Here is a 26352-nt window from a genome sequence, read left to right on the forward strand (position 1 = left end):
TGTTAAAAAGTCCGTTTTTAAAAAAGGGCATTAAAAAGATTCTGCTGTTAATTGGCAAAAACTGTCTAAGGCACAACGTGGCAAGGCACTTGGTGATTTCTGCTCCAGGCAGGATTTATCCTGGTCTGAGGTCCCTCCTCTGCACTGGGAGCTGCTGTGTGGCCCTGGCAGCATCACAACGATCCCGCTGGCACATCCTGGTGCCAGCCAGGAATGAAGGGCCTGCTCCCCTTCCCTTCCAGCTCCATGAGGACACTCCCAGCAGCTTTAGGAGGAGAAGGATCAGGCTCAAAGTATTTCTGATTGGAAAAAAACAATCTGACCCAGAATGGAAAATCCCAGGGTCATGCCAAGTGATCTGTGTCACAGGGAATCAATCGATCATCGCTCACTCTTAATACAGGTATTTCTAGGAAGGAGGAGGAGGAGTTAATTCTTTTTTTCCAGTGACTGGTAGTAGGTGGTGAGGACTTTCCAGGCTTTGGGGGCCATGAAGCCATCCGGGGGGTTTTCCCCTTCCCGAGCCAGCTTCCTCATGCGTGTTCCTGAGATGAAGTCAAAATCGTCGTGCCTGGGCGAAACAGAGACAGGTGACATCAGCACAGCTGGCCCAGTCACCCCCCCCAGGGTTCCTCATCCCAAGAGGAGCTGGAGCATCCACAACACACATAACACACTTCCCAGCTGTGGGAGGCTGCGTTTCTACTGCCTCTCAGCCCCTATCCTGTGCTGCTTTTCCTCCCCGGTGCCATCTCCAGTTTCACGTGGCACCTGGGAACAGCTCTTGGAGGGAAACACAGCAGCTTCCCCAGGTCCTCCCACCATGCCTCTCCTTGGGAGGAACACATCTTTCCCCCGTCCCCCGCAAAGCTGCAAGCCCACAACCCCCACGTCCTGCAGAAACCACAACGGCACCGGCGCTGTGTTACCTTTTGGGGTCGTAGAAATCCATGGCTCTCTTGAGCTTGTTGTAGGCAGCCACGCGGAAGGGGATGATCTCCACGGAGGTGAGGCCGGGGGCCATGCCCAGCACCTTCCCGCCGTGCGTGGGCTCGTACAGGTCCTGCTTGGTGTCGGGGTGCGGCATTCCCGCCGGGTCCCGCCCCACGATGTAGAAGTTGGCCCCCGCCACCATCCGGGCCCGGCAGTGCCACTGCACCTGCAGGGAGGGACACAGGGACTGAGGCCTGGGGGATCCCGTGGGAGCTGGGTGGCGGTGGAACCCTGAGGATTTTAGACTTTCTGACCCTCAAGAGAACACTGTGTTGCACCTGAGGCTGTGGAAGAGGCTTCTGAAACTGAGTGACAGCACTGGGATTGTGGAGTTTGAATAGAAGTGTGTGATATCACAGGGGGGAAAACTTAGGGTTTAAGCTTTTAGAATATAGTAATAGATATAAAGCAAGATGGAGGATTTAGGGCACAGGTTAGTCCTTCTTCTTCATGGGTCTGGGTGGTTGTTGTATCTCTCTGGTGAATGGTCTTTCCCCAAGACCCCTGAAGCCTGTAACCACGTAGTTTGACCCTTCCTTCCTTTCTTGACCCAGTTGGCTGAGGTCCAGCCATCCCCCCTGGACAGAAACCTTGATAAGGGTCTGTTCTTCCTCTTTCTTCCTCTTGCCCTCTGGCCCTCCAAGGCTCCAGCCCTCTTGCCCTCCTTCTGGACCTCCCTTGCCCTCTGGGCTTCCTGCCCTCATTCCCCCTCCTGGAATAAACATCTTGGATCAACCCTGGGGGTAAGAGCCTCTTTTGGATCTTTTGCCCTATCTTTGAAATATTCCCCCAAAGCCTCCCAAGAAACCGGGGGGCTGCAGGGGATTCGTTTCAGGTGGTGTTTTGGAATTGGGTAGAAAAGTCCACATTGCGGGCCACGGGTGGTTGGTTATTGGGTCAAAAGTAAAAATAATCTAGGTGTCATTTCTTAATTGGACAGTTTGTGCTTAAAATACCTTGGAATTGGTATTTTAAGCACAAACTGTCCAATTAAGAAGAACAGAGCCATTTTTCACTCTGCTAGCCAGAACTCACAACTTGTCAGACTGTAACATAGGTAAGAATTAATAAACATCTGAGTCTGAACACAAACTGCATCTCTTGAGCATTTAATCCCAGCTCTAAACAGAGAATAAGATAATAAACCCACAGGGCTGGGTCCCATCTGGTGGCAAACAGAGGTTGCAGTTAGAATTTTCAATGTGCCCAAGTGGTGCCCCCCCAGCACAGGGAAGGGGAGGTTCAGCATCTTCCCCTTTCATCCCAGTGTTTTAGGGACAGAAGGGAAACAGTGTGTCCTGTCTCAGCCACGACACACCTGTGTGTGCCCCTGGGGACAAACAAATGAATGTCCCTGCCTGCCAGAAAAAGGTGAAGCCTGTTTCTGGCCCTTCTCCCCAGCCCTCCACGGCCCAGGACAGGATGGGAGCTGATGGAGCCGAGCTCTGTGGGGAGATGCTGCAGTGCAGGCAAACCCCGCAGGGAGCCAAGAGTGAGGACACGGCTCCAGCCCCTTCCCAGGCTTTTCCAGAGCTGCACAGGCAGGCTGGGAGCCCTGGACACCTTCCTGCCTCACCCTGCTGAGCAGCCAGGGCTGACTTACCTCCGTGGGGCCGGCGTAGAGCATGGGAGAGGGGAAGATGGCCACGATGGTGGACTCAGGGTCCAGGACGTGCTCCTCCAGCACGGCGGCGTGCTGCCTCATGCGCCACTCCAGGGGGACGTCGTCGTCCTTGGTCCAGCCCCCCAGGGGGTGCAGCAGCAGCACGGGGTTCTTGTAGCCCCTCTCCAGGAGCTGGCGCCTCGTGTCCTGCATCAGCAGCGCGTGCCCGTTGTGCACGGGGTTGCGCAGCTGGAACGCAAAGACGGCGTCTGCAAGGGAAAGGGCGGGGGGTCACGGGGCTCATTCCCTCACTCTGAGCTTCCACACAGCTCTGAGAGACCTGTGTGAGCCCTGTCCCGGCTGTGAGACCTGTGTGTGTCCTCTCAGACCTGTGTGCCCTGTCCCAACAGTGACAGACCTGTGTGTGTCCTCTCAGACCTCTGTGTGCCCTGTCTCAGGAGTGACAGACCTGTGTGTGCCCCATCAGAGCTGTGACAGACCTCTGTGTGTGCCTTGTCCCAGCCATGACAGACCGGTGTGTGCCCTGTCCCAGCTGTGACAGACCTCTGTGTGCCCTGTCACAGCCATGACAGACCTCTTTGTGTCCTCTCAGACCTGTGTATGCCCTGTCACAGCCATGACAGACCTGTATGTGCCCTGTCCCAGCTGTGACAGACCTGTGTGTGCCCTGTCACAGCCATGACAGACCTGTGTGTGCCATCTCCACAGGAGCAAAGCCCTGAAGATCTCAGCTGAGTGTTTCACACATTGCCCTGCCAAGGTTATTTTCACTGCACTCCTTTCCTCTGAGGCTGATTTCAGCCCTATCAGCTCTCCTGCAATGTTTGTGCACAGCACTGGACACCTTCACTGATGTCTAAAGTGATCTGTCACCTCCCCAAGCTCGGTGGCAACTTCAGGAGGGCCAATGCTCTTTCCCCAAAATGAGGGTGGGTGTCTGACCCTTGCCAGCCCACTGGGACCACACTGGATGGGGCTTGGAGCAACCTGGGAATGTAGCAGGTGTCCCTGCCCATGGCAGAGGGTGGAATGGGATGAGCTTTAAGGTCCTTCCAACCCAAACCCTTCTGGGATTCTGTGGCACAGAGAGCTGGGAGGAGACACCTGAGCTGTGCCCCAGGTGTGAAGGCCAAGAATGCCAGTGCAGGGAGGATGTGACCTGCCAAGGAGGATGTGAGAAGGATGTTCAGCACTTCCCAGCCCTCAGAGCAGCCCACTGAGGACACTGCCCTAACCAAGGAGACCCTGTGCCACTTTGTGCCGTGCCTTGAGTCCCCTTTACTGCCCACCCCCCAGACAGCCCCATTTTGGGAGCATCCAGAAGCCACCTGGAAGTGCTGTGAGCTTGACAGCAACTCAGAGATCACAGCAAGGCCTGGTGGGGCAGGAAGAGCCCTGTCCCTGGTGTAACCCAGGGCACTAACCAGCATTCATTTCCCTGAACTTCTGCTTGAGAGCCAGCGGGGTCAGGCGGTACTGGTCCAGCCCATCATTCCATTTGATCTTCTCCAGGACCTGCAGGTCTCCACCAACCAGCCAGTCTCCACTCTCCATCACCATCTGGGAATCACACACACCGTCAGTGCAAAGGGGTGCTCCTTCCTCTCCCTCTCCCAGTCTCCTTTGAAAAGTGTGAGGCTCAACCCCACTGCAGGATGACCTTCCCTTCTCTCAGGTGGAAAACTTCGTTGCAGTGACCAGGTGAACTGAGTGTTATGGGCAGCAAAACCTCACCGAGTGGAGCTGCAGCCACCCAGTGCCCACCCAGCTGGGTGCTGGGCTCCTCTGGCAGCCAGCAGCCTGCAGGAGGGCACAAGACCTTTTGCTCTTTCCTCCCGGCAACACGCAGGAGGAATGAGCCCGTTGCGAGGCACACGCCTGCTACTAATGAATTAAACGAGGCATTTTAAGGGAGGGGAAAGAGCTACCACAGCTGCAGCCTTTGGAAGCAGAAAGCTCAAGTCACAGCGTGGAACTCTCCCTTTCCGAGAGATGACGCTCCTTGTGCTGCCATAGACTAAGTGAGAAGAGAGGAGCAGTAAAACCATAACAACCCTGTTAGCCGCCCCTAGGGAAGAGCCAAAAAAATCCAGTCCTGCCTGCTGGGGATGGGCTGGAAGCAGAGACAGGACCTCAAAACCTTGGCAAAGTTCACTTCTGCAGCCCTTGGCCACGTTTCACCGCCAGGGAGGAGCAGGACCCACCTGGATGTGCGGGTGCCGGGGGCAGGTGGTGCCCCAGACGCGGGCGCAGCGCTCCTCCTTCCTGTGCGCGAAGAACTCGGGGCTGCGCAGCACCGCGACCCGGCGGCCCTGGAAGCTGAGCGCCAGCGCCTCGCTGCCCTGCAGCCGCTGCTTGTCCTCCGCCGACAGCGGCAGCACGATCGGGATGCTCAGGTTCACCACACCGTCTGCAGAGACACACCGGGAGGAGTTCAGCGCCCTCCGGCCGCCGCTCGTCCTGCGGGGACAGCGGCGGCACCGCGGGGATGCTCCGGTTCACGGCCCTCGACGGGGACGGGTTTCGCACCGGAGAAGGATTTTAACCAGCCCCGAGAGGGCAGTAAACAGAGGTTTTCGTTGAAAGTCAGTCATTGCAGCAGTTTTCTCTGCGCTGCTAGTGAATAGGGATATTAGCGGCATATAAAAGCTCCCTATCCAAGGGCCAGAGATGTCTCCAAGACACTTGGAGCATCTCAATTAGTTCCTGTATGCTCCCTTTCCCTGGTTCTCCTTATCTAAGGGCCAGAGATGTCTCCAAGACACCTGGAACATCTCATTAGCTCCTGCATGCTCCCTTTCCCTGGTTCTCTTCTTCCCTGGTTAGCTGCTTGTGAAAGTGAAAAATTCAAATGTGCTTGCAAAATGCAACCCCAGATAATGGAAAAATTTTGGTGTGCTTGGAAAATGCCTTCTCCTCCAGGGGAACCACCTCTGTGGAGATGGCTCCAGTCTGGTGTTCCCTGGAGAACCTCATTTCCCTGCACACCTCCTGGGCTGCCTCTTCTACCACACTCCATTTTCATTTGGGTTTTATTTCTTTTTTGGTTTTTTTCCTGGCTATCTCTATACCGCTACTCCTGCTTTACATCTCTGCCCTATCCATGTTTAATCTGGTTTCTGTGTGAGTCTGTAAGGGCATACATAATTTCTAACTTCAGTGTTGTTCCCTAAATAGCTTGAAATCATGTTGGTTTTAACCCAACTCTTCTGATTTCCCAGTGTTCCACTGAGGTCCTCCCATTTCTCCTTGGATATTCCAACGTTAATACAGGAGAATTGGTCTCTTCAGCGGGTTTTCAGTCACAAACAAATCACTGATTCAATTTGTTCTGATCTGACTGAAATCAGATTGGACCCTTGAGAGTCTTAATTTGAGGATTTTGACTATGATATAGATTTGTACTTTAATTTTTGTTAAAATATTTGCATTCACTTTAAATTCACGACTGGGTATCATTCGTCTGCCAGGCAGCAATTTCCATGAATAATTATAATTATATTCACATGGGATCCAATCAATATCGACTTCATACATTTAAATCATATTAATAATGATCAGTCAATGAAGCCAGCACAGGAAGAAAAAGCTGTGTTATGAAACCAACAAATGCTGCTGAAAGCGAAGATCTTCGGGCTCCATTTCCAAATGCAGGATGGAGAGGTAACAAAAGATCACTCCAGTGCAGGTAATTACAAAATTACGCAATTAGGATCTTTGTGCAGACTGGTCCCTGGGACACGGGGTGTGTCAGGCCACGTCTGAACTGCCTGGATCATAAAAGGGCCATGGCTGTAATAATTTCAATTTTTTTGTTTTTTTTGTTTTTTTTTTTTTGGGTAGATCTCAAAAAATTATATCCAAAAAGAATCTCAATTGAGGTCATTTGTGCAAAGCCTGAGGACAGTTCCATACATACCAGCTACCAAGCGCCTCTTTCCTGGGAGAACACAAAGATAATGAAGATAATTAACGCTCAGGGGCACGTTACAGAAACTCTTTCAAGACTCAAAACATTTAAAAGCTCCTGCTGGTGTGGCCATGGTCCTTCATGGTGCTACCACAGCCTCACGCTGAATGTGGTCCAACACCTCCACTGTCACTGTCATCCCTCCTGACTGTCACAGGTCGCTGGTGCACTGCTGCAGATCCACTCCCCTTCCTGAGGGCTCTACACAAAGCACATCACCCACTGGGTGATGCTGGGGCATCCAGGAGGGTTCTCCTGGCTTGAACAAGTGCCCCCCAAAAATCACGGGAGCTGCCCAAACCATCAGCCAGCCCAGGGCACAAGTGTGTGCTGATGGCTCTGGGAAGAAGAGCCGGCTCAAGCCCCTCCTTGGCAGTGCCATGCCTCAGCACCATGAGATGGAACCCTCCACCACTTCCCAAAGCTTGTCCAGGAGCACATGGTGTTCTCTTTCCCACTCAGATGTCACTCTGAGGGCCTGACCACACTGATGCTGGGCTTGGAGACCCCCGTGGAGACAAGGTGCACCAGGGACTGATGCCGCCGCCCTCTGCTAACGCAGACCTCGCTCTGGAGAGCTCATCCCCCTGCAAAGCTGCTCCCCTGGCCTTTGTCCCTGCTCCCCACAGAGCTCTACAAACCCTGAACATGTGCCCACAGAGCTCAGAGGAGATGTGCTCAGGGATGTTGGCAGGTTTGGGGGGGGGGGGGGGCACCCCAAAACCGGACACGCCCTGGGAGGAGCCTCCGGCACAAAGTGCGGGGCTCTGGAACAACGTGGCCATCCCAGGGCACTCTGCGACCTCCCCAGGCACAACAGGCAGCTCAAAGACCACGGAGGAGGCTCTGATAACAGGGACATGTGCCTCTGAATGCTGTTTGCACACTGGGCAGGAGGTGAAAGGCTATGGTGTGTCTGGGAGCAGAGCCCCCACGCAGACACTCAGTCCAAAGCGAGCACTCCTGGGTTTTGCCTCGGCTGCATGGTGCCCAAATCTGAGCAACAGCAGCAGGTCATAGCCCTGTGGGCCCATAGGATTGCCTAGAGGGCATGCAAGGCTCCGAAGGCCTTGCTTACCCACATCTCTGAAGGCAGAGATCACTGCCAGGTCTACAAACCCCAATGTAAGCACCCCACGTGCAGGTGAAGTCGCAGCAACAGCATCCACAGCTGAGAAACAGGGTGGAAACAGCTGTGCCCTGGTCTCAGCTGTGGATGGTCATCACCTGAGCCCTCTTTGCCTCCTCCAGGGATGAAGCACCTCTAACAGGCTGCTAACACATAGATGAATCAGATTTACTTCAAGCTACCTTGTTGGAGGAGCAGGGAAATGGGGGGGGGGGGGGGGCAAAACCAGGCTCTGCTTCTGTTTCCAAGAAGCAGCTGCCTTCTCCTCCCACCTCCAGCTCAGCCTGGCAGCCTCCCTGCTTCCCTGGCTTTGGGTCTGCATCTCTGTTTACCCTGGTACAGCCAAGAGGCACACGACAGCCCCCAGGAGGTTTGAGCAGCACCGTGTGGGATGTCAGAGCTGTGAGCCAGGGCTGTGGCCACAGCAGGGTGACCTTGGCCACCTTCAGGCGCCCTGGGGTGTGCCACAAGGCAGGACAGGAGGACACAGGGGATCCATACCGTTGAGCAGGGTGCCAAAGTGCAGCACTTGCAGGTACTCTGCCTCCCGCATGAATCCTCTCAGAGGAGTGGCCCAGCCTTCGCTCAGCACCTGCACCCACTGCAGATCCAGCTGCAAAACAAACCCAAAGGGGTCACACTCCTGTCACATTCCTGTCACCATGTCACGCTCAGAGGCCGCTTTTCCTTTCCTTCTGCTGAAACAGCGTTTCCAGTTTGTTTTGCTTCAAATACAGGACATTGGTAAGGAGGAGAAAGACATGGGGGATGCAGCTCAGGGATTTTAAGCCAGACTCACACACTTTTCACAGCACAACTTAGAATCCCAGAATGGTTTGGGTGGGAAGGGACCTTAAAGGCCATCTCATCCCACTCCTGCCATGGGCAGGGACACTTTCCACTATCCCAGGCTGCTCCAAGCCCTGTCCAACCTTGGCCTTGGGCACTGCCAGGGATCCAGTGGCAGCCACAGCTGCTCTGGGCACCCTGTGCCAGGGCCTCCCAATATCCCATCTAACCCTGCCCTCTGGCAGTTTGAACTTGTGGGGCTGTATGAACACAGCAGAGACTGACACCCTGCATCACAGGGTGGAGGCACGGCAGAAAATGGCTGAGGATCAGGACCCCACCTCAGCTCGTCATAAACCACAGCCACAAAAGGTCAGGGCCGTCAGAGGAACACAGGCCCCTGTGGCAACATCCTCCTGGAAGCTTCCACCCCTTGGAGCAGCTAAAGAGTGCCAGAAGCTGTGTGTGATCAATACCTTAGTGATCTCCAATGCTGGCAGCTTCTCTGCCTCAGCCCGGACACTGCTGAGTTTATCCTCAGGCACAAACAGCTCCAGAACATCCTTGACTGAGCCTTGGGGCACGATGTTCTGAAAGACAGAGACAGGCAGCACTTGTAACACGCTGGTTCTTACCAAAAAGGCAATGTCCCAGAGCAGGGCCGCAAAGCTGCCGGTGATGGTGACGTGCAAGTGACCCACCTGTGCTTGGAGGAGCTCCACGACCTGCTGGATGCACTCAGACACTGAGGCAACGTTTGTTTTCAGCACCAGCTCAGGAGCTTCGGGCTTCTCATACTCTGAGTCAATCCCCGTGAATCCTATGGACAATGAAGCCGCAGAATTAAATTTATTTTAAATAAATTTATTTGATAGAATAATCAGTCCCTTAGAGCCAAGAACACTAGCAAACAACCAGGGGGCATTCAGCCATGCTGGGTACAACAAGTGACAGTAAGACGAGGGGAACAGGAACTTCTTGTGCACTGCAAGGAGCCTTTAGACACCCACCCCTATGTGTGGCACTGCCAGGATAAGGCATCCAAAGCTTTGGAAAGCAAAACGGAAAATAAGATCTCACTCCTCCATACCTTTGATCTCTCCAGCTCTTGCCTTTTTGTACAGGCCCTTCACATCTCTGCTTTCACAAATATTTAGAGGAGCATCTACAAATATTTCAAAGAAAGGAAGTCCAGCTGCCTCATGAATTTTCCGTGCGTTTTGACGGTCCTGTTAGATGAAAGATGGGAAAAATCTGAATTGCAGCAAAAAAAGCTCCTTAGATTTTGACACGAGTAAATTTTAATCTGTCTTATAGATTTATTAAATGCACACTAGTTCTAATAAGGGTTTTTTAATCTCACTTCTCTCCTTCTTTTCAAAGATACTTCAAAAAAAATTTGTAAAACTTCAGAACTTCAATCCGTTTTCATTTTTTTCCATGCAAAACCTCAAGATCTTTTCATTAGGCTGGACAGCAGCACTTCAGACTGTGAATAATTATCTGCCCTGTGTTGAAACTGTCAGACATGATGATCTCAGAGATCTCTTCCAACCTCACTGATTCCTTGATTCTACAAAAAACCGAACTGCTTGCATCGGCCTGATAACAGCAGCTATGGAAGTGAAAATCCCAGTCAAATCTTCTTCCAAAAGAGCAGTGACAACTCTAGGACAGGCTGCTGCTTCTGTGACTCTTTTCTGCCTCTGAGGAGTTAACAGCAGGGAGATCTTCAGCTCCTCTTAGCTTTCCATCAGTTTGCAACAGCGAATTTATCCAGCGAGGTCACTGCCCTCCAAACAATGAGCGCGTGCAGTTGTGTGTCAGCGGTGAGAACGAAGCATCCGACGGTGGATTTAGGAAACCCTCTCCATAAACCACCCTCCACCACCTGAGGTGAAGCTGTGAAGAGAGCAGCCTCTCTGGGACCTTCCAGAACTCACCTTGGTGAAGGGGGAGATGAAGCTGGTGATGCAGACGAGCCCGGCGTCGGCGAAGAGCCGCGCCACCTCGGCGATGCGCCGGATGTTCTCCTCGCGGTCCTGCGCCGAGAAGCCCAGGTTCTTGTTCAAGCCGTGCCGCACGTTGTCCCCATCCAGGGAGTAGCACGGGATGCCATGAGCCACCAGGTACTCCTCCAGAGCAAAGCCAATGGTTGTCTTGCCAGCTCCAGAAAGGCCTGGGGGAGGCAGCAAAGTGAGGGGTCAGGTTTGAGGTCAAGAGAGCAAAAACCAGAGTGCAACTGTGACACCGTCGGCCAAGCCCCTTCTGGCTGAAGTTCCCTTACCTCATTCCTTCCTAAAGGAAGTTGGATTCATCCTTCACAGAGCCCTTTTCCACCCTGATTATTGAAGGGGTGGCATTGATGCTGTGAGGAAAGCATCTACAGCCCAGCCTCTGGAGGGGTCTAACCCAGCAATGCCTCGCTGGGCTGTGCTGGGACACATGGGTTCCAGGAAGGAGGGGAGGTTTGAAAGGATGCTGCTTCCTCCAGGTCTCTCTGCACCTTCCTCTTCCTCCTCCTGCTCCCACTGTCAAGAACCAGCTGCTCTGCCATTCTGAACCCAAGGAGAGGCTCTTGCTGCAACCGTGTGGAGTGGGACAGGCTCCAGCAGCAAAGGCTCACCTCCTTCTCTAGGTGTGTATTTCAAAGAATAATCATCAGCCAGGTGAGCTCAAACTTTTCAGACACAGGATTTTTGAGTAATACTCAAAAAAGGAAGGAAATTGCCTTGGGTAGTGCTTTTTGCTTCAGAAACTGTATAAAAGCAGATTGTGCACTTCAAAATTGAGGAGGAGAACAGAACAGAAATGTGCTTTAATCCAGCATCTACCACCTAAGGTGACAGGAAGGCAGATCTGAATGTCTTTACAAATCCTTCAAAACACGTCCTACAACATCCTCCAGCAGCCAAAGAAAAAGCCAAGATTTAACAGGCAAAGGAACAGCTGGACAACTGGCAAAAGACAGACTTGTCTAAATATTAGAAATGAGAAATGCAACTGTCATTTCTGGCACCCCTTAATCCCCAGACAATGAGTTTACACTTCAAGGCAGAAGACAAGGGCGACAGAACAAATGCAAGGGACTGCTCCCAGCGTGAGTCTACGGCCAGGAGTGTTTATTCTCCAGACGAGGTGGCTGCCTCGTGCTGCCTCAAACACAGCACACCTACATGTCCCAATAAACTTCCCACCGCTCCTGAATGAAAACATCCGTGTTTTGGACAACCCTGGGTACGTTCCACCGTCGAACACTGACTGGATTTGAGCCAAGGCTTCCTCAGCCACACTCTTGGGAACAACAAGTGCTACCCCGAGGGCCTCTGACATGTTCAAAGGAACGTGATAGCAGCTGGGAAATCCATAAAAACATTAGTTATGGGCAGCAGCTGCCAGGGAGAACATCTTGCTGCGCCAGCAGCGTGTCTGCGTTTCCCACGTGGGGATGTTTTGCAATTCCCGGCTCGCAGGGAACGCTGACGTTTCCTGCAGATCCCAAATCCCCACCTGCCAGCCATACCCATGGAGTTTCACAGGCGAGGCCACGCTTTCACACCCAGACACAAATACCTGTGAGCCAAACGGTGCAGCCTCGGAATCCTCCCCTGGTGCCGACAACCTGCCCTCTCTTACTCCTGCTGACATGATGGGCTTGGTAAACCACGTTGGTGGATCCCTGAGAGAAAACAGAGCAGAACAAAGCACTTCTGTTACCTTTTGCTGCCCTCAGTGCAAAAGGAAATCTCTGCTGGGACAAAGAGATGGGAGAGAAATGCAAATTTATCAATGAGCCACCACGGTGAACCCTGGTGCTTTGGTGTGAGTTGGATTTCTGTCTCAGCAGCACAGACTCCTTTTTTGGAGGCTATGCCTCTGCCCAGGGTGTTTCTGGTGGTGATGCCTTCACGCCAGCAGGAGGAGGGAGAAGGTGACTGGCTTTGCTGCAGGAGCACTCCCAGGTGACTGATCCCCCTGCGGGCAGGCAGGACACAGAGTCTGGGCAGAGACACCCTCCCTGCCTTCTCGACAGTTTCAAACACAGACAGACTCACCTATTATTTTAATCGGGCTTGCAAAACAAGAGCACTTCAGGTGCTAATTTACTGGCTGTGTAACTCGAGAACTGCAGCTGGGGCAGGAGCAGCGCCGAGCTGGGCACGCAGTGGGATGGGAGGCAGAGAAAACAATCCATGTGTATTCCCAAGCAAACAAGGCACCAGCCCAATGCTGAGCCAGAGGCCTGAATTCTGGTGCTTCCCAGTTCTGGTGTTTCCTAACACTGCTGACCCCAGAGTCTCTGCAGGGCTGCAGGTGAAACAGCCTGGCTGTGGCCTGCAGCTCCAGCAACAGCACCTCCACAAGGAACGTTCTGCATGAAATATCCACAGGACCTTGTTGATTGGGAGGATGATGTTCCCAGCTGAGGTATGCGAGAGAAAGAACATGGAGGGAACAAGGATATAAATATATCCTGGATACATATGCAGAGAGAGAGAGAGAAGAGCAGGTTGCACAGAGACTTCACAGAACTTTCCAGTATCTGAGGGACCCTACGGGGAATCTGGAAAGAGATTGTTCATCAGAGTGACAGGACAAGGGGAATGAGTTCAGACTGAAAGAGGGGAAATTTAGGTGAGTTATACAGAAGAAATCCTTCCCTGTGAGGTTGGGGAGTGATGCCCAGAGCAGCTGTGGCTGCCCCTGGACCCCTGACAGTCCACGGCCAGACTGGATGGGACTTGGAACAGCCTGGAATAGTGGAAGGTCTCCCTGCCCAGGGCAGGGGAGGGGCACTGGATGGGTTTTAAGGTCATTTCCAGCACAAACCAGTCTGCACATCTATAAAAAACCCAGAATGTCTCTAGACCTGCCCCTGAAAAGGTGAGTGAATGCTACACATCCTGTGACTCACAGAATAAAAGATAAATAAACTTGATTTCTGTGGCTTGTTCCTTTTTTTGTTTTTTGTTTTTTGCTTTTTGTGGTGGGGTTTTTTGTTGTTGTGTTTTTGGGTTTTTTTTTCAGTGGGTTTTGTTGGGGTTTTTTTGGTTTTTTGGTTTTGGTTTTTGTTTTTTTTTTTGCAGGGAGTTGTCAAAAGTTTGGACATTTTGAGCTCTCAAAGGCAAGACAGCATCACCATGGATTAATTTTGTCCCATCCCCAGGAGTTCAGGCTGTGTCCTGCAGGAGATGAGCCACGATAACGTTCGTGCCTCGGGAAGATGCAGGATCTGGCACATTCCTACATGGCTGATGTAAGGAGATTGTTCTGTTCTAAGTACAGGTTGCTGTGCCATAAATCCGTGCTGTGTGAGCATCTCAGAGCTCTTACTTTGCACGCTGGCACCTTTGGGAGCTTGGGAAAGCACCACTGAGGGCATTTTTGCAATTCAGCAACACTGTCACACCTCTCCCACCTGCTGGGAGCTCCAGATGGTACCAAATCCTTCAGATTTTTCTGCTCTGTGCATAAACTTCCCAGGAAACTCTTCCCAACCCTGAGCAACTGGATGGCCAGGCTGGGAGCTTGCTTAGCTAGGAATGGGGTCTTCAGTGGGAAAGACCAACTTCCCACCTCATCATCCACCAGCTAGGAATGGTTTAGGGAGGCAGAGTTGAAGTGTGGTGGAAGGGAGTGAAGGCACCAGGAAAACTGATCATTAATCATTAATGACCAGAGAACAAATCCTGGAGAGATTTTTGCCTAGGAAGAGCATAACCTGCAAGATGGTTGGTAGGCAGAGAGCAGCAGTGGATCAGATGCTGGGCTACCAATTTGATTCTCAGGGTTTTAACCCTGTCACTGCAAATCATACAAACTCAAGAAGATAATCCAATCATCAGCACCACATCAACACCTGGATGTTGGGCCCTAAAGCAGGAACAGTTTAGGACACTAGTAAGCACGTCTTGGAATAGTCTGGGGCAAGGAAATGAGTTTGGGAGAGGAACTTTTGACTTAGAATTCAGCCCCAAACAAGGCAATAAATGTCCCAGCAGCATCTCCAAAGAAGGGCCATGCATCCCTGCCAGACAGATGGTCAAAGATGACACTTCCACGCTGTCCCCATTCCTTGCAAATCTGCTGTTTGGCCCTGTCTGGATGAGCTCATGGCTCAGCCCACCCTGCCTTAGCTCATGCAGGAAATGAGAAAAAACAAACACATTGCTCCAGACCTTGGACTGAGGCCGCAGCGGACCAAGAAACCAAATCCTAACTCACCTTTTGGGGTCCCCTCCTACTGAACCCTTCTATGAGGTTGGCAAACAGGGAGACACCAAGATCTTGGCTGTCTTTAGGACAAGGCTTGACTGAGCTGCCTGGAAAGGGTCTCTTGGCTTAGTTTCCAAAATGAAGAAGCTTTCCATCAACCACCCTGGTGGGACAAGATGCTGCCCTGCTGCGTGAAAGCAGGCTACAGCCAGAGGCCGGAGGTTTTTCCTGAGTGATCCTCCTGAATAAAGAGATGTGGCCTCTGAGACAGGAGAGTCGTGCTGGAAATCAGCAACCATCAGTGTCCTCCGCTCTGAGAGCCACCATTGCTCAATTCACAGCATCCAAAAAAGTGACCTCAGCTCCTCCTGAACTAATTGGCCCTGGAAGGGAGTAGCTGTGCTTGCCCACAAAAAATAAGTGTGACTGCTCGAGGAGATCTTATCAGGAAGCATCTTCTCATCTGACAGTCAAAAGCATGAGGTCTCTGGGGCCTCTCCCAGACATCACTGATGTTTGTTGGGAGCAGAACCACTGCACATTTAATAGAAAATGCACCAGACGAGAAGCATTTATAATTACTGACTTTTAGAGGTGTTAAGACTGGAAAAGACCTTTAAGACCATCAACCCAACACCACCACTGTGTTCACCACTAAACCATGTCTCGAGGGCCATATCTACATGTTTTTTGATATGGGTTTTTTGATTTTCCAGAGACAGTGATTTCGTCACTTCCCTGAGCAGCCCATTCCAATGTTCTACAACCCTTTCCATGAAAGAAGTTTCCTAATATCCAATCTAAGCCTCGTCTGGGCACAACTTGGAGTTGTTTTCTCTCATCCTGTCCCTGCTCCCTGGGAGCGGAGCCTGAGCCCCTCCAGCTGCCCCCTCCAGTCAGGGACTTGTGCAGAGCCAGAAGGTCCCTTCTGAGCCTCCTTTGCTCCAGGCTGAGCCCCTTTCCCAGCTCCCTGAGCTGCTCCTCATCAGAACCCCTCCCCAGCTCTTCTGATGCCCTTTTGGGTTTAAGGTTGTCCCAACAAATTGCATGGATGTTCTGCCATCTCCCACTAGGAATTCAAGTATAAACTCTGGTCCTTAGCGCAGCACCTCCTCCTGCCTCCACATCCCCAGTTCTTCAGCCAGCACATCCATGACTGCATCACGAGTGGGAGCATGACAAAACAAACCGCAAGTGCCACGTTCCACAGCTGAGGGGTGGAAACAAAGGACAGATGGGAGCTGAGCAGGATATTCCAGAGATCCCCTGAGTGCACACAACACCCTCAGGCCAACCCTTGCTCAGCCACCCAGAGCAGGCAGAGCTCTGTGACGCTGCAGAAGGAGACAGGGCACCAGAAAGCCATGCTGGCTGTCGCGGTGGCCCATCAGCTCCAAGCCCATGTCCTTATGGTGCCCTCAATTCACCCCTGCCTGCTGCAGCTGGCACAGGCACGGACCTGGAAGCTGTCCAGGAGCCTCAGCTCACGGCAGGCTGCAGCAGCATCCCGCTCTGGAGAGGGACTGGCTCTCAAAACCACGGATCACGCCGAGGCTGTGCAGCACCGTGCGGTGAAGGGCACATTACTCACACGTCCGGCTCACTCAGCACCAGGACCTGCATCCAGCTGGCAGCGCTCAGGGCCCCGGGGAAACCCTGACCCAACAGCCAGGGCAGGGTCAGGACTCCCCCAGCTGCCTTTTTATTTATAGGGCAAGCTCACAGCACCAGCAATAGGATTCAGGTTTTTTTCCAGCCGAGCGTTTCACACACGCCCTATTTTGGTACCGCAGCCTGGACATGTCTCCAGGAAGGAAAAATTAGACCAAAATAAAAATAGAGGCTTTCGAAATGTTTTCAGCTGATCCTATTTGCAAATGGTAGAAGGGGCTTTTAAAATGATGATCAAGCAAGCCTTCCCTTGCACAGGCGAGCAGCGGGATCAAGCACAGGGAGGGATTATTGGGGTGTCCTGTGCAGGGTCAGGAATTGGACTTGATGATCCTTGTGGGTCCCTTGCAGCCCAGGAGATTCTGTGATTCTGAGTTTGAAGTCAAACACTTCCCTAAGCCTTCGAAGAGGGAGCTACCCTATCACTAAAAAAACCCTCCCAACTCCTGCCAGCTACTGAAAAAAAATTAAAAATATTTGTGCATTTGACGTATTAAAACTACATTTATCGATTTTTTTTTCCTTAAAAAATTATTGTCTCCTATGAGGGCTGCTCTGGCAAAAGGCTGACACTGTATCCATGAGCAACCACGGGGGAAAAACCTCCACTAAAAGAGTCATTTGCTGAAGAAGAGCAAAACTGATACTTCAAAGAAAAGGAGGAAGAGAGGAAAAAGGGGGGTTTTGTCTGCTGAAGCAAAGATTTGATTACCATCATATTGAAAAACACTGGAGAAACCTTGGCATCTCTTACATCCTAGCTTAGCTCTTGTAACCCAAAACCTATGGACTTTCCCCAAGTATTCATTTACTGCACTCAGGCAGAAATGCTTTAAACCCCAGCCCCACTCTTTCCCAAGGGAAAACCCCAGCAAGGCGGAGTTACCCTGGAAATTTTGCCTGTTTAACCCCCTCAGGATGCAGGCCCAGATGGGAAAGTGGGACCTTGCAAGCATCTTTTGTACTGCCCACCTTCCTCCTTCCCATCATGGTGTCCTCCTGTTCCCTGCCCATGGGATGATCTCCTCTCCCAGCACCCTGAGGTGAGCGGGAATGCTGTTGTGTTTTCTCTCCAGCCTGAGCTGAGCAGTGACAGTGCCCTGCTGGGCCTGAGGGGCTGCCAGCATTCCCTGTCCCGGGCAGGATGCTGGACTGGGATCCCTTTCTCCACCCCGTGCTGTGAGTAAAGCCCAGCAGGCTCAGCCTCTCCTTGGCACCCACTGCCTGTTCCTTTTGGCATCGCCCCCGAGGCCCTGCCAGGAACGTAACACAGAAAACCTCAAGGAGAGCAGCAGAGCCATCCCAGTGCCCCGAAACAAGCAGCCTTTCAGCCTGGAGACAGACAGCTGGAGGTGCCAAACCCCACTAACACACAAGATTTTCAAGCTGCTGTTAAGCTGAAGCCGTGTTTTCTTAAGCCACAAGAATTTCTGAGCTCTTAGCGAGACCTTATTTGCTGATGGCAGCTCAAGTATTTTTCTCTTGACAGAAATTCGCACGGCTTGGGTTGTCACAACCAAGTCTCAGGCGACACCGGCACACACAGAAAGAGAAGAGAATCAACAAAATCAGTCTCATGTTCCAGTAACTTCACAAATCAGATGCTGATTTCTACACTGCGAGTCCAAATCAGCAGTTGGGTTCTGAAATCTGCCTCTCTGGAGGCTCCCAGCTCAGGCGTTTCCTTATCTCAGAATGAGATGATGTCACTACTCTCATTTCCTCGATGCAGAAAAGCTAGTGACTCATGCTGTGCTCCTACATTTTTGGGACAAACTTATAAGGCCAGGACAGATGTTACAAAAGCAATCTCCCTCTGCCCCCCTCCATCTTCATTCCTGAAATCTCAAGGGACAGCTGCAGGGGCAACAAATATTTAACAAACAAAGCATTTTGTCAGGCACCGGCAAGAATAACAATTTAAACAAGAAACCCCTGCACGGTTGCCCAGTGTTTAATATTCAGGGCAGTTCTGCTAAATGATCTGCCCCAGATGAATCTGCCTGAGCAGTTGGACCCCTGCTTTTTTTGCAAACAACAGGTTTGACACTGCAGCAGAACTGCCTTGGTTTGATGCCTGCCAGGAAAACTACCCAGAACACACGGCCCTGCTTCTCTACCTTCTCCTGGAGAAAAAGATCCAGTTATGGGAAAGGGAAACTGAGTGTCAGTCCCTCAGATTGCAGGGACAAGAGGAAAAGAGGGCAAAGGTACAGATTCTGACTACACATTAACTTCTGTATCAAAAAAAATTCCAGGTAGGAATTGTTTCCACATGTAAATAATTTTTCCCCCCGAATATGAGATTCAGGAATTTAACTAGTGGGTTGTGGTTCTCTAGGGTAAATATGGTACTGTACATAACCTGCCTCCTGCTGTGGCAGGACAGGCACCCTAAACATGAGAACAGGTCTCAATTATATGGGGATAAGATACCCTCTTCAACCATGGCCAACATATCCCTCTCAGGAAAGAAATCCTCTGTCTTTAGAGAAGCTCCAGTGTTTTCATAAGCAGTGGGAGCTACAGAGGATCTGTGTTCCAAGCAGCTTCAGCAGGTTTTAAAAAGCATCTATTTCAGAGCCCAGGGCAAGGCCGGGAGCTGGGGAAGGGGCTGGAGCCCCAGCAGAGGCTGAGGGAGCTGGGAAAGGGGCTGAGCCTGGAGCAAAGGAGGCTCAGGGGGGACCCTGTGGCTCTGCACAAGTCCCTGCCAGGAGGGGACAGCCAGGGGAGGTCGGGCTCTGCTGCCAGGGCACAGGGACAGGACAAGGGCAAACGGCCTCAGGCTGGGCCAGGGGAGGCTCAGCTTGGCCAGCAGCAGGAATTTCTCCATGGAAAGGGTGCTGAGGCCTTGGCAGGGGCTGCCCAGGGAGCTTTGGAGTGCCCATGGCTGGAGGTGTCCAAGGCAGGGCTGGAGGTGGCACTCAGTGCTCTGGGCTGGGGACAAGGTGGCCATGGGGCACGGGCTGGACTCAAAGGTCTGGGAGGGATTTTCCAGCCTCAGTGATTCTGTGATTCTATAAAAGAGCTCATTCTTCTGTGAGGCTTCTCTGCAGGACCTGGTGGCAGCCTGAAAGGGAAAAGCTGGACTCCAGCCCAGGCTGGTGGGCTCAGTGCCGTGGCCACACCGCGCCTCTCGGTGCCTCAGGTTGGATGCCCAGCCTTGAACCTGGCGTCCTGCACTCCATGTGCCTGACTCTGCAGTGGTCAGTGATCACCAGCAGGCCACAGAACACCTCTCTCCACCTCAGCACCTTTATTTAGGGTTTCCAAAGTGCAAAAGCAGCAGCAGGGAGGAGCGCAGGGGAACTCGGCCCGACGCACCACACAGGACACGGTTAAATGGGAGAACTTTGCCTGGCGAGACAAAAGTTCACTAGGCTGGAAAAAGTCATTACGATGAATTCATGGAAGGAAAGTTCATCAAGGACTATCAGGAGGAAAGGCACAGCCTCTGATATCTCAGGTCATAAATCAGTGCAAAGGGGGGACAATGCACTGGTGTCTCAGACATAAACTCTTTCCTGGCTCCCACTCTGGGCTGCTGCTGGGAACGACAGACAGGGCCAGATCTTCCCCTCACTCAGCACCTCTTCAGTCCCCTCAGAATTCCTGCTGGATGAAGACAGGGCTGTTTTCACTGCTGTACCACTGAATGTGCCCCTCTGCAAAACCAGCCGCAGGAGGCAAGTCCAAGCTGAAGATTTCAGGAGGATGAAGTTTTCCCACCCCATCTCCCTGTGCATCTTGAGCCCTACAAGCTGCAAGACGGGCTTCACATGTGTGAGTGCACACAGGGTTACCTAGACCCTGGCTTAAGTCAGCATCAAGGATGTTGGACTCTTCCTGAACGACTCTCTGCTCAGCATTTCCCCCACCCCTCCCTAAAGCAGGCAGAGGCACAGCCCTTAGTCATTCCATGCTGCTCAAGGACAGCGCCACATTTTCCTTGGAGATTACTGTTAATTGTTCCATCAAAAGTTCATGTAAACTCCCAGCATCTCTCAGAGGGTGGAATCACTCCCAGTTTTACAGCCACAGAGGGGTAGTGGTAAATAAGACCGACAGCAGATGAAGACTTCAGCTCCCACAGTATTTAAGATAAGAAAATGATGTATGTTTGAAGAGCAGCTCCCCTGGACTTCAGGCTGCACCTCTGAGACACCCCTCACATCCATCCCCAGGGTCTCAAATCAGCTTTCCAGAGATGCAATGAGCTGCCCCAGCCATGGTTAGGGGGACTCATCATGCCCAGGGGCAGGTGCCCAGCTCAGACCCCCACAGCAGCCCTCTAAAAAAACCCCTCCTCTAAGATGACTTTTTCCCCCTCTTCCCACGCTCACTGGCAACACAGCCTAATGATCTTCCCACCAGAAGGGCTGGGCAGGCCTGAAAAATGACCTCCCGCCCAACCACACGTTTTGCACCACAATGGGAAGCTAAAATACAGTTTGATATCGAAGAAAACATTTTGTTCTGCCAGAAAGGCTGTGAAGACCTCCAGGTCAGAAAGGCTTGGAAATGTAGGTGCAGAGGGTTGTTTTCCAGCAATGCACAGAAAAAGCTCATCTCAACAACCCACCAAATGCTACAGCTAACAGAAAATCAAATCAAGCGTGTGTAAACCAGCTCTGCTCTCCAAACACATTTTGGCACCCACTCAGCAGACAAAGCTTTTGACACATGGAGCTGTAACTGAGCCAAGCTGTGAGCAAAGGAGCAAAGACCACTCTGGGAGGGACAGGAGGCAGTGCTAGCAAGGAACTACCAGCCCCACAGGCAAATCCCAACTTCCCGTGGCATGACGCACACCCAGGGCTTTTTTGCATCCCTCCTTTTGTTAATGATACACCCCGTGTAAATTTTCACTTGGAAATGATTAAGCTGTGAAACCATTAAGGAGCTATTTCTCACTCCCTTCAGCTGTGACACCCTGCTCACGATAACAGTAAATTCAGAGATGGCAACCTGAATTACACAGCCTTTTTCTTAATGGATTTTTGAGAAGGGAAGTGTATGAGCAGCGTGACCAAAGTACAGGTTCAAGCATTCACACAAGCCCAGCACACCACTTATCTTTTGGGGGCACCTACAGCTGTAAGTTTATCTGAAACACCTGGTTTCAGATAGGCAAGGGCTTTTCATTTCTAAAGGCATCCTCCAGGACCAACATCAGCCCAGTTAAGATTAAAAAAAAAAAAAAAAAAAAAAAAAGGCAAATATGCCAGTGTTTGTCTTGAAAACCCTCCAGAAAACCAGAATCTCCTTGGCCTAAATCTAAGCTGCAGCTGCAGTGCACATGTCTGGGTAGTGTGGGGTCTTCAGCATCATTTGCTGCTTGACTAAACGCTCTTGCAGGGGCACGGATGGAAACCCACACCTGTGTTAGGGGGTTTTGGCACAGACTTGTGACTGGCTGTGACTTGATGTGTGCAGCCTGAAAACCAGAGGAGGCTGGAGTCTGTGTTTCTGCCGGAGCCTAGCAGCAGGACGGGAAGGAACATGCTGACTTGAAGTGCTGCCCCTCAGAGCTGCAGGAGTTACAGCCTTGGCCACCCCCCTGGATGGCAGCACCACTCCAATCACTGCCACCAGCAGAGGTGCTCAGGCCACACCAAGATGGTTATTTAATTCCCCAACCCCTGGAAGGCTCAAGCATGGAAAGGAGAAGCCATTCATGTTTAGGAACCTGCAATTTTTCCTGGCTTTTCTTCCCTGAAATGCCCCAAGATGAACCTGCCTGCTCTTACAGAGCAGAGTGTGGTTATTAAACACTGGTCTGGCACACTGGCAGCCCAAGTGAATGAAACAGCAAGGCGGGGGAAAGAGACTGGAAACGGAACTTTCTAATAGCAAAGGGCTTCAGAAGAAATTGGGAGAACAGGGCAGAAAGTTCTAATTAACAAAGCAACAGAAGTCAATCACCTCACCTTTCCATGGTCTTTGAAGAAAGGAGATATAAAGCAAGCAAAGTAACAGAAAATAAACCAAGAACTCCCAAGCATGCGATGAGCAGCTGGAAAACAATCACCTTTGGATGTCACGGTGCATTGAGTTGGGCACAGTGTTCCACAGAATAAATCGTGTTGTAATAGCAAGCAGCTTGTGATTCACTGGAGAAAACATGAGTTTTAGAAAACTCACTTTCTTGAGTGACTCAACACAGAGCAGGCCACGCTAATTCCCTGAAATCAGGGCTTTGCTGCCCTGTCCCCTAGGCAGGGTCACTGTGATGAGCTACTCAGAACTGCTTTGAAAATAAACATCTTTCAAGTTGTTTTGCTCTTTACGTTCAAGGCAACAGTGAAGAGGAAGTGTGAGAGGAGATGAACGCACCGTTTGGGTGTTTTAATAAGCTTTTTCGTTCATGTTGCTTGCCAATTAAATTGATGGAGATGTACATATGTTCCTGCTCCGCCTGGGGTATCACTCAGTCCATCTGAACTCTGCCCTGCAGCTCTGGTTTTTTCCCAACACGAGAGTGGTTTTTAGGCGAACAAACTAAGCCTCTTTCCTCAGGGCTGACATCTGATCTTGTGGGTTTGTTTCTCCTCTTCAAATAAATTTAAATAAGCCCACATCATTTGCACATAAGCCCTGCACAAACACAAGAGAAATCACAGCTCTGTGGAAGCACATCCTGCTGCAAGCCAGGGATGCCACACCAGAGATGCTGCCGTGAGACCAGGCAGGTGACAAAGCTGAAACACTCCCCCTGAAAAAGTTTCAGGGCTGAGCTCTCATTCTCCCTAAGCACCGGCAAGAGCACACGAAGAGAAACTTCACTGCCCGAGGGCAGGACTCCCAAGGCCTCCATCCCATGAGCCGCACAGCCGTGGGGACACGGGGCCACGCAGGCAGTCACACTGTCCGGGCAGGGCTCCGTGGCGAGTTCTCCCGGGGCACAGCGCATCATCTGTGTCCTCCATCCCTCGGGGAAAAGGCCGCTGGGGCGGGCAGGGCAGCGAGCGGCAGAACCGCCGGCGGTGCCGCAGGTGTGGGGAGAAGGGGCTGCTCTTTGCACGGCGCTCAGAGGACCCCCGAGGCCCGAGAGAGAGGCACACCGTGTGCCAGAGGCCGCACAATGCACAAGGGCACAGCTCCACCTCCCGCCGTGCGCCCGCTCCGGGCCACAGGAGGCCTCTGTCAGGGACACTACGGCTTTGAGGTGGTCATTACGTTCTTCTGCCCAAAAAGTCTGTCCTGAAACTGGCCAGAAACAAATGCTTTCTGTCCGTGAAGGCTGGGAACAGGAGGGCACTGCCCGGCACGTAGAGGACATCACGCCTCTTGCAGAATCATGAGCAGAAATGAGGAGAGCACGAAGTGTTTCCGTATTAACCAGCCAAAGAGAAATTCCCGCACGCCAAGACTGGTCCTCACACAAGGCACAATTCAGGTGCCACGTTCATTTTTAAGGATAGCACACATGCAGAAGAAAAAATAATAATAAAAAAAAAAAAGTTTTCTTCTTTACACCTTACCATATTATCAATTAATAAACATGTGTGCAATTAAAGCATCCTCAAACCAGATTCAAACTCCAGAGAGCTTCAGGCTGAATTTAGGACTTAAGTCCGGAGCTTCTAGTTATTCAAACTTATTCTAGTTATCCTGCAAAACGAGGAGCACTGTCCAATAACACAGTGGTCCATCTCACAACAGCTGGAACTGCTGTGGTTTTCCAAAACTGGCAGCTGATCAACATCACCTGCAAAACCCAGCTCTGACATCCCCTCAGTCAGTGAATAAAGCTGGTAACATCCAGCCTCACAAAACCCGGTCTGTTGGACACAGATTAACACACCACCCACATCAAGAAACCGTGATAAAACTGAGGTTTTAGTAGCGACAAGGATTTTTAGGAGTTACTAAGGATTCGTGTTACTGGGAGAACGAAGAAGGGTCAACAGAAGGACGATCCTACTGCTGTATCAATAGGGATCTCAACAGGACAAATTATTGTGTCTTCATTTTGAAATGGAACACCTTTGGCTGTTGCAGCTACAAGAGGTGTAACGACAAATCGTCTGTGGGCACGAAAAAAAAAACCCAAGAAGCTGCTGAGGTTGCAGTTCGGAGAGAGAACTTCCTTTACACTCCGTGCAACCACATCTTCCTGGCAAGGGACGGGAAGATCATTAGCGGGACATCACCGTTTCACCATCACTCCCCAAACCTCTTGTAATTAGTGAAATCACGCCTTTTCTCACTCCATCAGATACCTGGCAGATAAGCACACAAAAATCCGCCTACAGCTGTCAAGCTGATAGCATCTGTTTTGACAGCCACGGCACAAAGGTCAGCCACAAACTCGCTTATAAAGGTCATTTTTCCAGCCCAGGGTGGAGGCAAAGGAGAGGGATTATTCTGGAAGTTCAGTAATGCCTCTCTCCTGTCACAGCAATAAACAGAACTCCCATACACAGCTCACAGCTCGCACCTCCCCTGCCTGAAATAATCCCCAAACCACAGGTTTTTGCGTTTCCAAGAACACCTCGCCACACAGGAGCGCTTTGTTCCGTGTGGCTTTGGGTGAATTCCTCCCCGGACAAATTACCACTGTGTCCAAAATGCATCAAATCTATCGGAAAAGTTTAGGCAAACTTTTTTTTTTTTTTTTTTTTTTAAATATGAATCAAATCAACCAGCAAAAAGCAGCCCGAAAGACTTACGTCAAGATTTCTTCTGGTGCTGATTTAAAACCTGGAAAACGTACGCACAGCCAGAGGGACCCAGAGCTCCCATCCCACATCCGAGGAGTAAGGGAGGGCAGCTGGCAAGCGGAACGCGATGTCTGGCTGCAGCTATGATTTGCAGTTTTAATTTCTAAGCGAACTGCGTCCCGGCTGTGGTTACTTTGCACTGTGCGCTCCAAAGCGCTGGCCGTGCAGCGATGCTGAGAGCGTGGCGGTGACCGGCTCACCGACTCCTTGCCCCGTGGCTGGGACGGGGACAGAGGGCACCCAAAAAGCCACGGGCGAGGCAGGCGCTGCCTCGACCTTGGGCTCCGCGGGGACCGAAGTCGGGACGGGTGCGGGATGCGGCCGAACGCCAGCGGAGGATGCGGGAGGATGCGGGAGGATGCGGGAGGATGCGGGATCTTCCCGGGCAGCGCGCCCGTCCCCGCCGCCCCGAGCGATGATGGATGGGCCGGGCAAGTCCCGAGCGGTGCCGGCACGGCCCGGCTGCCGCCGCCCGGGGATCCCGGCGCAGGGGAAGCAGAGGGACCCGCAGGGACCGCCCGCCCCCCGCTCCCCGCTCCCCGGCGCGTCCCTACCGTCTGCTCGGGGCTCGACATGGTGCCGCGGCGGCGGGCCCGGCGGGCCGGGGCTATAAGGGCTGCGGGACACGTAGCGCGGCCCTGGGCCGGCCCCTCTCGCCCTGCGCCCGCCCCCGCCGCCGCCTCCTCCGGTCCGGCCCCCGGGGGAAGCGGGCAGGGCGCTGCGGGCCGGGGCCGCGGCCCCCAGCCCCCGGCGGAGCGGCCCCCAGCCCCCGGGGGAGCGGCCCCCAGCCCCCGGGGGAGCGGCCCCCAGCCCCCGGGGGAACGGCCCCCAGCCCCCGGGGGAGCGGCCCCCAGCCCCCGGGGGAGCGGCCCCCAGCCCCCGGGGGAGCGGCCCCCAGCCCCCGGGAGGAGCGGCCCCCAGCCCCCGGGGGAGCGGCCCCCAGCCCCCGGGGGAGCGGCCCCCAGCCCCCGGGGGAGCGGCCCCCAGCCCCCGGGGGAGCGGGCACGGCACAGCCGCCCGCAGCAAAGTGCCCTACAACGAACCGCTCGGGGCTCTCCTGTCACGGCCCGGCTCCAGGAGATGGAGGAGAACGGCGGCTCGCACAACGCTGCTGGGAGAAAAAGCAACTCCCGAGGATGAGGATGATGATGATAAAAATGAATAAAACCAAGCAGTGCTAGAGGCTGGTCCCTGAGGGTTTGGCCAAAATACAAAGGAAAGTTGAAAAGAAACA

General features: G+C 52.5%; 1 protein-coding gene across 1 annotated transcript; it reads right to left on the reverse strand.

The window, feature by feature from the left end:
- Positions 1 to 25741, reverse strand: PAPSS2 (3'-phosphoadenosine 5'-phosphosulfate synthase 2). The gene is made up of 12 exons (XM_066324297.1): positions 25673 to 25741; positions 12079 to 12184; positions 10449 to 10684; positions 9596 to 9734; positions 9207 to 9325; positions 8982 to 9095; positions 8218 to 8329; positions 4822 to 5027; positions 4042 to 4177; positions 2597 to 2865; positions 930 to 1159; positions 1 to 571 (listed from the first exon to the last, which is right to left on the reverse strand). The coding sequence occupies exons 1-12, from the start codon at positions 25691 to 25693 to the stop codon at positions 430 to 432; spliced, it is 1830 nt and encodes a 609-aa protein (XP_066180394.1). The 5' UTR covers positions 25694 to 25741; the 3' UTR covers positions 1 to 429.
- Between the last annotated feature and the right edge of the window lie 611 nt (positions 25742 to 26352).

The sequence above is a fragment of the Sylvia atricapilla genome, chromosome 8 (genome assembly GCF_009819655.1).
Source record: "Sylvia atricapilla isolate bSylAtr1 chromosome 8, bSylAtr1.pri, whole genome shotgun sequence".
Lineage (NCBI taxonomy): Eukaryota > Metazoa > Chordata > Aves > Passeriformes > Sylviidae > Sylvia > Sylvia atricapilla.